At 43.9% G+C, this 12,967-nt stretch overlaps 2 protein-coding genes and 1 long non-coding RNA gene across 3 annotated transcripts in view; 2 read left to right on the forward strand and 1 right to left on the reverse strand.

Moving 5' to 3' along the window:
* Window positions 1–4,944, reverse strand: part of LOC107185452 (unconventional myosin-Va) — a 16,225-nt gene extending 11,281 nt beyond the window's left edge. Inside the window, exon 1 of the mRNA XM_015573131.1 lies at window positions 4,371–4,944. Within this exon, the coding sequence (XP_015428617.1) occupies window positions 4,371–4,397 (27 nt within the window). The 5' untranslated portion in view covers window positions 4,398–4,944. The remainder of the gene's footprint in view (window positions 1–4,370) is intronic.
* A 901-nt stretch (window positions 4,945–5,845) lies between these two features.
* Window positions 5,846–11,999, forward strand: LOC107185354. The gene is made up of 17 exons (XM_015573021.1): window positions 5,846–5,994; window positions 6,220–6,495; window positions 6,570–6,720; window positions 6,858–7,017; window positions 7,096–7,359; window positions 7,426–7,639; window positions 7,727–8,042; window positions 8,113–8,420; window positions 8,483–8,809; window positions 8,871–8,932; window positions 9,029–9,298; window positions 9,359–9,459; window positions 9,541–9,816; window positions 9,963–10,288; window positions 10,350–10,530; window positions 10,616–11,943; window positions 11,993–11,999. The coding sequence occupies exons 1-17, from the start codon at window positions 5,846–5,848 to the stop codon at window positions 11,997–11,999; spliced, it is 4,716 nt and encodes a 1,571-aa protein (XP_015428507.1).
* A 28-nt stretch (window positions 12,000–12,027) lies between these two features.
* On the forward strand, window positions 12,028–12,488 carry LOC107185454. Its single transcript, XR_001516163.1, has 3 exons — window positions 12,028–12,204; window positions 12,264–12,341; window positions 12,422–12,488. It is a non-coding gene; the product is annotated as an uncharacterized LOC107185454 (long non-coding RNA).
* The last annotated feature ends 479 nt before the right edge of the window (window positions 12,489–12,967 follow it).

Genomic DNA, 12,967 nt, shown 5'->3' on the forward strand with positions numbered 1-12,967 from the left:
TACAGCTACGAGGCCACTTGCGAATGAATCACAGTGGCACAGATTTCCTCCCATCGAAGTGCAAAATTGATAGTGATACCAACGATACGACACGACATGTCCGTAATTACACGAACGCACGTGTATACACCAACATACTCCGGATCGTTCTGCTTGTTTATCGATCAAAGGTGGAACCGAAAGGGGCGGAAACCTTTGTCTTGAAAATTAATACTCTAACGTAATAAAGAGAGTCCCGAGGAAAACATAAACGTAGAAAATTGCAGCGTTTCGTCGCCTTTAAAAACGTTTCACGGCTTATCGCGGTGTTGGTACGTTTGCTCGTTACAATTTACATAACATTCGCATCCATTGTCGTTCAACGTCGAGCGGGCACGTAACACACCCGTGTCGATATTTGCTTTAACTGCACTTGTTTGAAGGAACCGGTATATTAAAACGAAACGAAACAGTCGGACCTGTCGCGTGAAATCGATGGAACGAGACGGAAATGAAAAGGAATTGCTCGTTGTCGTTGGTATCTGTTCCTGCAACGAATCCCGAAATGCATTCGGAACGTGGAACGCTGCACTTGGAGACCGCTCGACGTCGTATTCGTCGTCGGGGAGATCGATCGTCGTCGCTCGACAACGTTGCTCCTGAGAAAGGCGCCGGGGCTTTCCGTTATTGAGAATAAACCAGGTCAAGTTTCCCGCCTACCTACGGTTTTTTTTTCTTCCACGTGCACGCTGGAATCGGCACCGTTGACATAGGGGCACCGAGTTGCCTGTCTGCACCCTGCCCCCTCCTGTCGCTTTTCCCTTTCGATAGACTGACAATGAAGACGCGTAAGATCATCCACGGTGGGATCATCTACAGGGTGTTCGAGAAATTGCGAGACTTCAATAACGCACTGAGTGTCGAATGATGAAACACATTCCACGTAACTTGTATTTCGAAGATATGAGTCACCTGTATGATTCATTCGTCACTTTCTTCTTACTGTTCGAAGTGTGGTCCTGCAAAAATGTTGGACCATCTTCCTCTGAATATTCTATAGAATTCTACGAAGGAGATTATACTGAATTCCGTCCTGTACTACTTCATTATTCTTTTTGTTCAGTCTCGAAGTAGATGGTGACAGTAAAGGACAGCCCAACGCGGAACTCCGTACGTCGCTCGATCCTCATACATTAAAGCTCGCGACCGTGAGAAACGGTTGAGTTTGTACTTTCAACGGTGTGCGTTCGTTGAGTGAGATCGCGAAACGGGCTGGCATCGTGAGAGATTACTGCGAGGAATCCTCCGTTTTCACGGAGCCTGAACAAAAGGGCGGTCATAACGTCACATTTATAGCAGGGCAAAGGTTTTATCGTGTAATGAACTGCTGTAACACAACTGAGACTAGACCAACGTAGTTCCACTCGGCTTTCTAAACTGTAAGAGTCAAAAGTAGGTAATATCGTTTTGTGCAATTGAATGTATAAATTCTAAATAAAATTCTTCGATGTTTATTGTGTATCTAAGAACTTTTTATTCAATCCATTACGAACAATCTCGGAAGGAATCCTCGTTGACCTTTATGGCTGAAATCTCACGTGAACACGAAATAGAATCTCCCACAACGGTGTTCTCCCCGTCTCGTTCCGACGGGGCACGAAGAAGCAAGGAGAACGACCTATTCCAAGACGTTTTGCTTTTCTGTTCAGAGAGAAAGGGAATTGCCTGGGTTGGTGAGACTAACCTCTACCGATCACGTTCCTCGAACCGATCGTGCGAGCAACAGTTTCGAACGGGGGGGCCTAGCTTACCTTTAAATGTAAAGTCGCGATCGAGACTCAGATTTCAACTGGTTGCATAATGCAACTTTATCACCGTACTCGGTCTTTCGCTTTTAATTGAACCCACCTACTCTTCCGTGATTTAGCGAAGCGTAGTGGGGCAAAAACAAGGTCCCAAAGCTCTAAGATCTCGGGATCAATGCAGACTATAGAAAGTGCTCTTCCGTAAAATGCATGATACGACCTCGGACAACCCTAGCAGTCCACCTGCCCCAGGCAATAAATCAGACAAGATGGAGCCCTGTTACACGACCTTAAAGGGGCAGGCTCGAAACATATTATGCTCCGTTCTCACGACTCGCTTTTAACTACCTCAAACTCGTATTGTCAACTAATTTAGATCTCTTTATGCAATCTTGTTAGTGATCTATGCAGACTGCAATGTAGCACCACTTGCAACTTTAACGAACCTACGTACTTATTAAATTATTCTAACACGAATGATCTAACATGACGTCGCTATTTGCATTAAGGATGAAGAAATCTTTATGACCTTAAGGCCCTAAAGTCTTCTACAATTACACTACATTATTCTAATAATGTGACATTAAGTCAGACTATGAATAAACGTGAAGAAATAAGTAAAACCCGACTCCAGCGAAATCGTATCGACTGGCTTAACTATTAAATTATATAGAATATTGAATGCAATTTCTCTGTCCAACTTAACGTCACTTTCTAACCAAGATTTCTACATTATATACCTTTAAAGCAAATTAAACGATGTCTCTCGGTTCCACGGCATTAATTCCATTAATTCCCCGGCAAGTGGGGAGGCATTTAAATAGCAATAAACGGTCGCGATTATGGCCGTCGATCGGTGTTTCATGTTCAGGGACAGCGAACAAACGATTCGACGTGACAGTCAGTCCACTGTCAAGAGGCACTTGGTTTCCCGTGCGACAAAACGTTATCGTGGCGCGTCGGCCTAGGCCACGCGCAACGGCTGTAATCGTGCCACCTGGTTTCCAAAGCGGCATTTAGGTCTTCGCGGCCGAGCATCCCGACAATTATTGATTTTCGTTTCGAAAAGAATCCTGTTCCCGCTCGAACTTGTTCTCAGACTCCGTTCCCGACTGTTTTCCTGTTGCGGTTTCACGATACATCCTGTATCAGTCGCAGATAAAAATACCATTCAGGGAACTGTTACCGATATTCAACATTGAAGGACGAATAAACGATAGATCAAACTTTGTACATAGCACATTTTCAGATAAACACTTCCTTAGGAATTTCCTGTAACGCATACATTATTGAAGTTACGACCATGTTTTGCGAAACATCGAGTATATACAGTCTACCATAGTTTTAAAACGCAGCTACATGCCTTGGAATGTATTATAGCAAATCAGTTGCATAGAGAAGGTCCAAAGAAGCAGTCACCTTTCGTGAAAGTTGTTCGTAGATCTAGCCTGAGAAAGACACCTTCACCTGGGACCGATGATGCATGCTCGTCGACTAATTGCAGCGATATCTAATCCAATTATTTTCATAAACAATCGACCCTGCGCATCCGGCAACGATACGAAGAAAGTTCGACGAAATTTTTCTGCAGTAATGGGAAGCAACGCCGCGCTGGCGAGGCGCAGAAATCATTCGAGGGATATCATGAACAAACAGAAAATCGATACAGACTCGTTAAATCTCACTAGAAGAAAGTGTAAAAAATTTCACTAGAAGCTCGGAACACGAGCGGGAAGAAGTCTGCGGCTTGATACCGTCCTCGTTCTTAGAACATTTTCTGGTTCTTAGTTTGCAGAAGCAGGCTGAAAGCTATCAGACCTGTTCTCGACTTGCCGTCCAATCGACGGAAAGCAAACTCTTTTCCTTGATACTCGAAAAACTGGTGAGTGTTCGCCTCGGTTTGCACGATATTGCAAAAGTAAAAGAGGAAAACTTTACTGAGTAGTCAATGTTCGACGTACAATATTTCGGTAGATTTCCTTAACTATAAGGCCTCCAGAACTCCTGAAAACCACCGAACAACTTCAAATTCATGAAGTTAAAACTAATTGTAAGAGAGATCGTATGCGAGAAACACGCTTCCAATCGAGTATAATCAACAAAAGTTTCCTTCCCTTTCCAAACCACGTCTAACCCACAAATAGAAAAGTGAATTCAGTCTGTTCTGTCTCCTTCTTCACCGTTCGCCAATAAATCCTCGGATTCCAGTCTGTGTCATCCAATGGACACTGTTGCCTGTGAATGCCAATTCTGTCGAACACTACCTACACAATAATATTTACCTTTCGTAGAAGAAAGACAGAACAACGGTGACACGTTTCAACGAATAATCCAGAAAATCTGTAAATCACGCGAAACCGGAAGTCCTCCGTGTGGTTCCACGGAGGATTACGTTTCTGGTGATAATTTATAGAAGAGCATGTACACGCGCGGTCTCGGGTCAGGTTTCACGGAAAGGCAAGATATGTCAACAGACAAACACACACGTTGCAAGGTGGCTAGACCAGTTGCCATCGTGGAACTGGATCGGTGTGTGGCAGGCTCTGTTACCCGCTGGGAATCGGTTGGAATCGCAGCTGTATATACCTTAACGTACAACTCCCTCGTAGTCATCGTGGTCGGTCCAGGTGGGCCTGGGTCAGGTCAGGTACGAGCGGAGAGGTGAGCAGCAGCTACAGGCGATACACACACACACTCACACGGTACTTCACGCACACCACACGCACCGCACACCTGAGCGCACAGATAACGAGTACCTACGACATTTGTCGTCGAATCGTGCACGGCTACGAGCACCGCGAGCCTCCCTCGATTCTACAGTACATCCTGGTGTCAACCGAACACGCGCGGTCACGGCATGTTTCTGTTATTATTTTTATTTCTTTTTTTCTGTTCCTTCTTCTCGTTCCTCCTTTCTCTTCCCTCTTGTGTACCTTGTCTCCCTCTACACGTACAACCCGAGCGAGGATCACCGAGGATCTAGGGAACCACCGACTCGACGATAAAGATCGCGACACACACCACCTCTCTCTACGACACCTTCCAATCCGTTGTTCGTTTCGACCAGAACGATTTTCGGTACCGCTCGACCCTCCAAATCATCGACCGTAGATGGCCCACCGGGAAATGGATTTTCGCAAAGGTCGTACCTTCACGTAAACGTCGTACGACGGCACTGCCACCAGCTGGTTCGTTATCGGGTTTAGATTCGGCGCCCCTCTTCGCCTACACGCCCGACCACTCTTCGTCTCTCCTCGCGGCGACATGGCCCCGTTCTGTCCTCGTTCCTCCAGCCACTGACGCGTCTACCTGTTTCCCTCGAATGATCGAACCTCGAGTTCCACGCCATCTCACAGTGGAATCGGAAAACGCTCCGTTCAAACCAGTCCTCGCGACGGATTTCTCTCGGATAAATTGGTATCGGTTCGATCCAACCGTGATCTTTTCACTGGACAGTAGATTATGTATTCGAACGTCTGACTGTCTATCGAAGACGGTCCTATGTCACTGCGACGATTTCGATCTAACCTGTCAAGCATATCTTTCGCGGTAATACAAAATTGACAATGAGTCTGTATCTTCCGTTGTGAATCTTGAATTATATGTTGATACTGATTACATACATTGTTGTTGAAAAATAATTGTACGTTTTTCGAAAGAATGTCAGACGAGAGAGGCGTTATCGGGCCGAGTTACGAGGTAACGTCAGTTTCCAGTAGTTATCAATGGTTTGCTCCTACGATACGTTATCGGCACTGTCGATAACGATCCGCGAATGTCGACAGAAATTAGTCGAGGAAATAACGTATGTGGTATTGTAATAATAACGAGTGTAGCGAGAATAAATGAAGTATATCCTAGAAAAATATTTCATTAAAAGAAAAACAAAAGCTACGATCGCGGTTCCTTCGAATTCCAACGTCAAATGGAACTGTCATACGTATTTGCTTATCAATCCCAGTGACACCGTTAACCGTAGATTCAGTGATAAATCCCGAACGAAGACGTAGCGAGAATTAATCTCAGTTGTAGTTAGCAGTAGCAGACAGACAAATCGGATCATGGCGTTCTTCCAATTAGCTATGAAAGCCAGGAAGCTGGAAAAAGCAAGGCTAAAGTACGAGGATGAAAAATTCCGATCGATCGAGATCTCAGAGGGTGCCAAGCCTCGGTACACACTGAAGCAACGGATCCGTAGACAGAAATTACGGTGAGATACGAAATCTCCTTTGCTGGAAAATTTCCACTCGAAACTTTCATTGTAAATTTCAGTATCAGTCACTTGGTTATATATCAGTATCGATCAATCACCCGCTATATTTTATCAAATTTCTTCCAACAATAATCCAATAAGAGAAACGTACACTTTTGCGCAAGGATCCAGAGGAAATTGTCTTTTAAAATGATAGATTACTAATTGGTAATCTTTGGACAGCCTCAAGAGAAAGGTTAAAAGCATCTTCAAGAAGATCTTCACGATTCCAAGAGGATCTTGGCTCTTCAGAAAGATCGTCGAGGTGCGAACCGAGGGTACAATGGAGAATTATGTCGTGAAAAGTTTTCTGGGATTCGTCGGTGGAATATTCCTCACGTACATCTTCTTCGGTTTCTTCGTTCTTCAGCTCGATTTTAGGCTCTCTTCGGCAACGTACCTCTGCAGCGTAATAGGGGTGATTTTAACCCTCGGTCTGGCGTTCTCGCCGCGGATACGGTAAGGGGAATGGTATGAGAGTCTTCTCCTCAAACGTCTCGCACTTTAAGTCCCATTCTCACGTTTCCTCGCAGTTGCATAGTGTTCCTGTTATTACCCCAATTTTTCTCGAAGCGGGGACGCCAAGGGCTGGTCGCGTACGCTTTTATTTTAGCGTTAACCGGGCCGGTGAAGAACACTCTGCACAACACCGGCGTTCTTTCGGAGTCACTGGCCTGTGCGCAGGTACGTCTATCATTTTCCATCGTCGAGTAGTCACCTCATTCACGATCACCGAACGTTGACTCGCTGATTATACGTATGTACGCTCGTACGAGCCGACTGATTCGATCGATCTCGTCGTCACCAATTTGCTTTTCCAGGAACAATTGAAAGAGGCGGTGAAAACCGTCGTGGATCTAGCGAAGCAACCGTTCTACGCCCTGCGTGACGCGATATCGAAAGTCATAAAGTCGGTCAAAGCTGTCGTGAAAAGAATCAAACAGACACTGCTCGCGATCAAGAGGATCGTTCTCAGTATACGTGAGCATTAAACTCGAATGTCACGTGAACATGATTAAAGGACCAGAGTGGCTAATTTAACGATTCTTCGTGTTTCAGTCAGAGTCATCACTTCGGTGTTCCAGTGGCTGGGGAGTATAGTAAACATATGTAATAAGAAATTAGGCACTCCCTTCGACAGGTGCCAGAACGTCTTCGAGGGTGCAGTGGCGGATTGCAAAGCGAAACTGGGTCCTTATTTAGGAGTCGTTTGTAATGTAACATACGTTGTCAGTGCTCTTTGCTACATAGTGAAGCCGTTGGACTTCATTTGCATGCTAGTTACTTATATAGCTGACTCTGTAGTTGGCGTCGTTAAACGCAGTAAGTTCAGAGAAAACTCTATCCAATCACTTCTCTTCGATTTCGATTTATCCTTACGATTTGCAGAGATTAAAAGGTTCACGATGCATATGAAGGCGATGTTTTACGTCAAAGTCAAGTTCTCCCATTCGTTTCACTTCGAGACGAACCAAAGCAGAACGATAAAGGACGTCTCCGCTAATATATCAACCGAGATACGATCAAGAACCGACGAGTTATTCGGTTTCTTCAACTCGATAAGCTTCCTCACATCTCTTTTTACCTTTATTATTGTGCTCAGGTACTGAACGAAATTAATTGCTAATCATACTGTTCCCTCTTCCATTCAGAAAGACCGTTTTATATAATATATTTAATATATTTCCAGAGTAATGCGTTACCGTTTCAAATGGCTGACCAGCGAGCGCTTCGACAATCGGTACATAACAAACGATCTGCGCACCATAGACATAATAAGAGCACGTCAGGACAAAGAAACTGTTCTGCCGCTTAATCCACGGGAGAGAAGCAGATACGTGCCCCTGTCCTCTGTCATGTTAGTGAAATCCGAAAGGACCAAGTTGGCGAGATCCGCGGTGTTTTTGTGTCTGGCCACGATCAAGCTCCTCGCCTATATGGCGATAGATTACAGTCTCTACTGGGTGCTGAACATCATTCAGATCCACGGTCGATTTCAAAGTAAGGTAAATTAATCCACGATGATCAGCTTGTTAATCAATCTACAATAAGGAAAGCATACAAACGATCCTCTAGGTGGAGAAACCAACCGTGGTGACTGTTCACGTTGCCGGCGAAGGATATCTGTCTGATCTCTACAGAAGTATTGTGAGAGCGTTCACACCTCATGGAAAAGAGTCGGAAATCAATACGATGCTTTGCCTACCGGACCCCGTGCCACCTGATCTCGACAAATACATTCAGATCGTCGCTTTGATTATCCTCTTCTGGTTGGTCGCAGTCTTCGAACCGTACGGTCTGCGACTGAGGCACGTGGTTCTTTGTCAGTATTATCCTGACAGGGCGAAACAGAGGGCTGCCTGGTTGTACAATCACATTATCAGGTGGTAGAACTTATATCAGACGATTAGAATGGAAATAGTATATTGATCGATGATGTGAACAGATCGAGAGGAAGCTTCCTGAAGTTCGCCAGACGTCAGTTACGTCGAAAGTTCGGCCTGGCAGGAGGACAAACGATCGAGAAAGTCACATTGCAGGACAGACTCTGGGCGACATGCCCCTTCCTGAACGTCTTCTTCCCGCGAAAGCAGAAAATGTGCTTGTTGTGTGGCGCACCGGAACATTCCGACGATAACCCGCACATAAAATGCCCGACCCCCGGCTGCGTGGGCTTGTTCTGCCCGCAGTGTTTCGCGGATCTGCAAAACTTGTGCACTATTTGTCGATCGCCGATAGATTACGGTGACATATCCGACATCAGCGAGGAGAAGTGAGTCGATTGATACTGATCTACATTCGCAGGGATTTAATTTATTTAAGATTTCTGTTAGAGACTCGTCTGAAGATGGATATCCAGTGGTGAAGGCAAAACCTGAAGTACCTATAGAAGTAAGTGAGGTAGACGTAGAGGAACCGAAAGTGAAAGAGAAAGAGGAAAAGATAGAGGAAGAAGAAGAAGCAGAAGAAGAAGAAAAGGGTGAAGAAACAGACGAAGTGGGAGAAACAGAAGAAGAAACGGGAGAAACTGAAGAAGAAGTGGAAGAACCCGAAGATGAGACCAAAGCGCTGCTGAAAAAAGTACCAAAAAAGGAGGCAAAAAGAAAGGTAAAAAAGAAAGTAGCCAAAAAGACAGAAGAAAAGAAAGTGGCGAAGGTAAAAGAACAAAAGCCAGCAGTAGTTGAAGTACCAGAAGTAGAAAAGGATACATATCAGCAGACAGAAGAGAAATTCATCGAAGACTCTGACGCCGATAGTTACAGTAAGAATCCGCCAAACAGTATCCTCTAATTCCCTGAAACTAACGATTTAATTATGTCAGCATATCAGGAGGAGTCTCCAAGAGAAGTAAAGGTCAAGAAATATAGGGAACCGTTTAAAGACGTCGAAGCTCAACAAATTTGTGACGACGTAACGATCCAAGTACGTTCCAATATTTTCTTATAAAATTCGCTCTCTGCACCGATCGCATAATCCAAGATATTGAACGATCGTGATATCCAGATATTTAACGAACCGTTCGTAAGAGAAATATCCTCGAGCAGCGAGTCTTGTTTCGTGGTGAGGGCACGTAGGAAGATTCGTTCCAGATTGAAAAAGAAACCAGCGTCTGACGGGAAGGATTCCGATTCATCATGTTCGATAGCCGACACGGAGTCTTGGTCGAGCGAGGAGGTCGACGAGGAGGAAGTCATACACATAGAAGTGGACGATGACTGCGAAGAATTACTAGGGAAGGATCGAAGGGATAAGGAGAAACGGGGTCGTATAAATAAAATCGTCGGCGCGGTCGCGAGAATTCCTTGGCAAATTCATATTTTGTTATATCATACCTTCATCGTTATTTTAATTCTTTTGCTCATGCTGTAACAAATAAAAATTTCAGAAATATTTTATAAGTTATCGATTTAATGTGTGAAATACAGGATGATAGCAAAGCTTGCCGTTCACTGGAAACGAAACGACCGTCTCTGATGAATAAGATCGTCAGCATGCTTCAAAGGAAGCAAACGGTGCCGATACAGACGTATAAAAGAAGCAAGAAGATAAAAGGCTCTTCGTCGTCCTCCTCGTGCTCGTGCGAAGACGAAAGTAGGGCTTTCTTGAAAGACGGAGGCAGATCGCCCGATGCCAGGCATCTTCCGAGAAGAAGAATTCGAAAGACAGAGACGGACGACGAGTCCGATGAAATGGAAAACATCGATTTTAAGCATCCGCGTGAAAAGCAATTCACTACGAAACAATTACCAAAGTATATACATAAAGGATTCAATAATAGTTCCATTATATTTAATGTGACCAACACATACTAGGTATTTGGAGTCAACCGCAAAATGCACGTCATATTTCGAAGTAGACGAAACGGAGGATTCTAGATCCGCGCGAAAATGCGTCCGACAAGTGGAGGATGTCAACGAATTGTCAGGCGTAAAGGCGGCCGCGGATCGAAGGAAGAGAGACACTTGGAATATAACAGAGGACGACGAATTTATGGTAATATCGTACGTTCGTTTCTGGAACCGATTACACACAAATTTACACACAAAAAACCTTATGGGAAATTTGATTTCATTGTCAGCCTCCTTGCTCTTGCACGTCAGACCTGACGTACGATACGATCGAGGATAGAGGTCTTAGAACGATGGGAACGAGTGCCACATCGGAACACACGGATACTTCGAAGACAATCACGGAAACGGAGACGGACGAAGCTTCATTGGTGACTGAAAGTGACACAGAACACACGGAGGAAACGAAATCGTCGACAAGTGTGGAAAAAGAAGACTCAAAGGACGTATTTGATGATTCTTCCGAGTACGAAGAATCGAAGGATTCAGGAGAAGAGACGACAGAGATAAGTGAAGATACTCAGGAAGAAGTGCCTAGGAAGAAGGGTAAGCAGGTGAAGGCTCGTAAGGAGACTAGAAAAGTACTGAAAAAGTCTGAAGTATCAACTGGAGATGTTACCGTACCTACGAGAGAAATCACGGATCGAGTAAGGCCCCTGAAACAAACTGTGCAACCTTCTGGGCCCGCTCCGATGCACGATGCTTTGGCTGGCTTGGAAGTGTATGATGTTGATTATAAATCGAGAAGGGAACCGCAACGTGAACGACAAGCGGGTGGTGGAGACGAGGAATTTGTCGAGGAGAAGCCTGATGAGCCTAAAGTAGAAGATTTAAAAGAGGAAAAAGAGAGGAAAGGTTCTAGGGGTCAGAATCCAAAAAAGAAGTCTACAAAAAGTGGTGATAAGAGAAGAAAAATGGCGGAACAGCTTAAAGGATTTTATTCGAAAGCGATACCTCGAAAATCCGACAAGAAACGAGAAATAGACGAAGTACCTGATCCAAGGAAATCAGAAAAAAAGTCTACGAAAAGTGGTGCCAAGACAAGAAAAATGGCTGAACAGCTTAAAGGATTGTATTCTAAAGCGATACCTGGAAAATCTGATAAGAAACGAGAAATGGACGAAGTACCTGATCCAAGAAAATCAGAAGAAAAGTCTACGAAAAGTGGTGCCAAGACAGGAAAGATGGCTGAAAGACTTAAAGAATTTTACTTAAAAACGGTGCCTACGAAATCTGATAAAAAGGGAGAGGATGATAAAGAGTCAGCAGTAGAAGGATTAAAACGAAAGTCTGTGGACGATAGTAACAAAGACAAAGATAGGGTTGAACAATCTGAGGTGCAAGAACCTAAAGTAGAACATAGAACATCTCAAGGAACATCTATAGAAGACAGTAACAAAGAAGAAGAGAGGGTTGAACAATCTGAGGGTCAGGATCCAAAGGAAAAACATAGAACATCTCAAGATAAGATGGAGGAAAAGAAGAAAAAATCAAAGGATTCGATAGGAGAATCTGTAGAAGATACTGATACAACGAATGAGAAGGTTCAGAAATCTGAGTTAGAGGACTCAAAGGAACAACCCACTGAAGATGATATTGCAAAACAGAGAGTAACCATTGATTCCAAAGCGGGTAGATCGAAGATAGACAAAGCGACGGATTTACCTGATAGAAATAAACGTACTCAGACAAAATCCCCTAAACGTGATAAAAAGAAGAAGATTATTGAACCAGATATTAAAGTTCCACACACTGAGGATTCTGGAAAGGAAAGTAGAAAGAAGAGGAAGTGTCTCGAGAAGAAGGAGCGCAAGACAAGGTACTAAAAGCCAAACTATAATTAAGATTGTAAAATTTATAAAAATTTATCCTTTTCAGACACAAAGAAGACGATCACAAATCTTCTAAACGAAAGCGGCGTTGCTTAGAGAAACATGGAAGGAAGTACAAAATCGAGTAAAGTCAATTTTTACTTAAACATATGTACATGTAGAATTTTGAACAAAGTGAAAGAAAATTAATTGTTACAAATACAGAGAGCAGTACGACGAAGAAGGATCACCTAGAACATCCAGACGGAAGTGTTCAAAGGACAGAAGGGACAAATCTTGTCAGTGCAGTGACGACGAGTCACAGACCCATCCAAGACATTTTATAGAACATTCTGAATATCCTTGTAGAATGGACCATTATCACGAACAAGTTTTTCGACCGCCAATCGCCCATGAAAGGTGCTCATTCATTATTGAAACTAACAATATCCCAGTTATGATTTACATTACTAAAATATCATATTTCAGGCCTTGTCACTGTCATCCGCGAAACTGTGAGGTCCACACTTGTCAAAGACCCTATCCTGAACCTCGTAGCGAAGTCTGTGAACCATCGATGGTTCGTCGAGAAGTAATCGAACAAAGGTTCGAAATGCCCATAGTGAAGAAATATCTGCCCATGTATCAGAGCCCAGGATTGATAGAGGAATTGAAGGCACACGATCGAATGAGGTTAATTCGTGAGAGGGAGGCCATGGAACGCAGAATCATGAGTCCTTCTCGGTCTCCTGATTCTATTTCGGTTCGTTC

This window comes from Dufourea novaeangliae, unplaced genomic scaffold, assembly GCF_001272555.1.
Source record: "Dufourea novaeangliae isolate 0120121106 unplaced genomic scaffold, ASM127255v1 scaffold57, whole genome shotgun sequence".
In the NCBI taxonomy this organism is placed as follows: Eukaryota; Metazoa; Arthropoda; class Insecta; order Hymenoptera; family Halictidae; genus Dufourea; species Dufourea novaeangliae.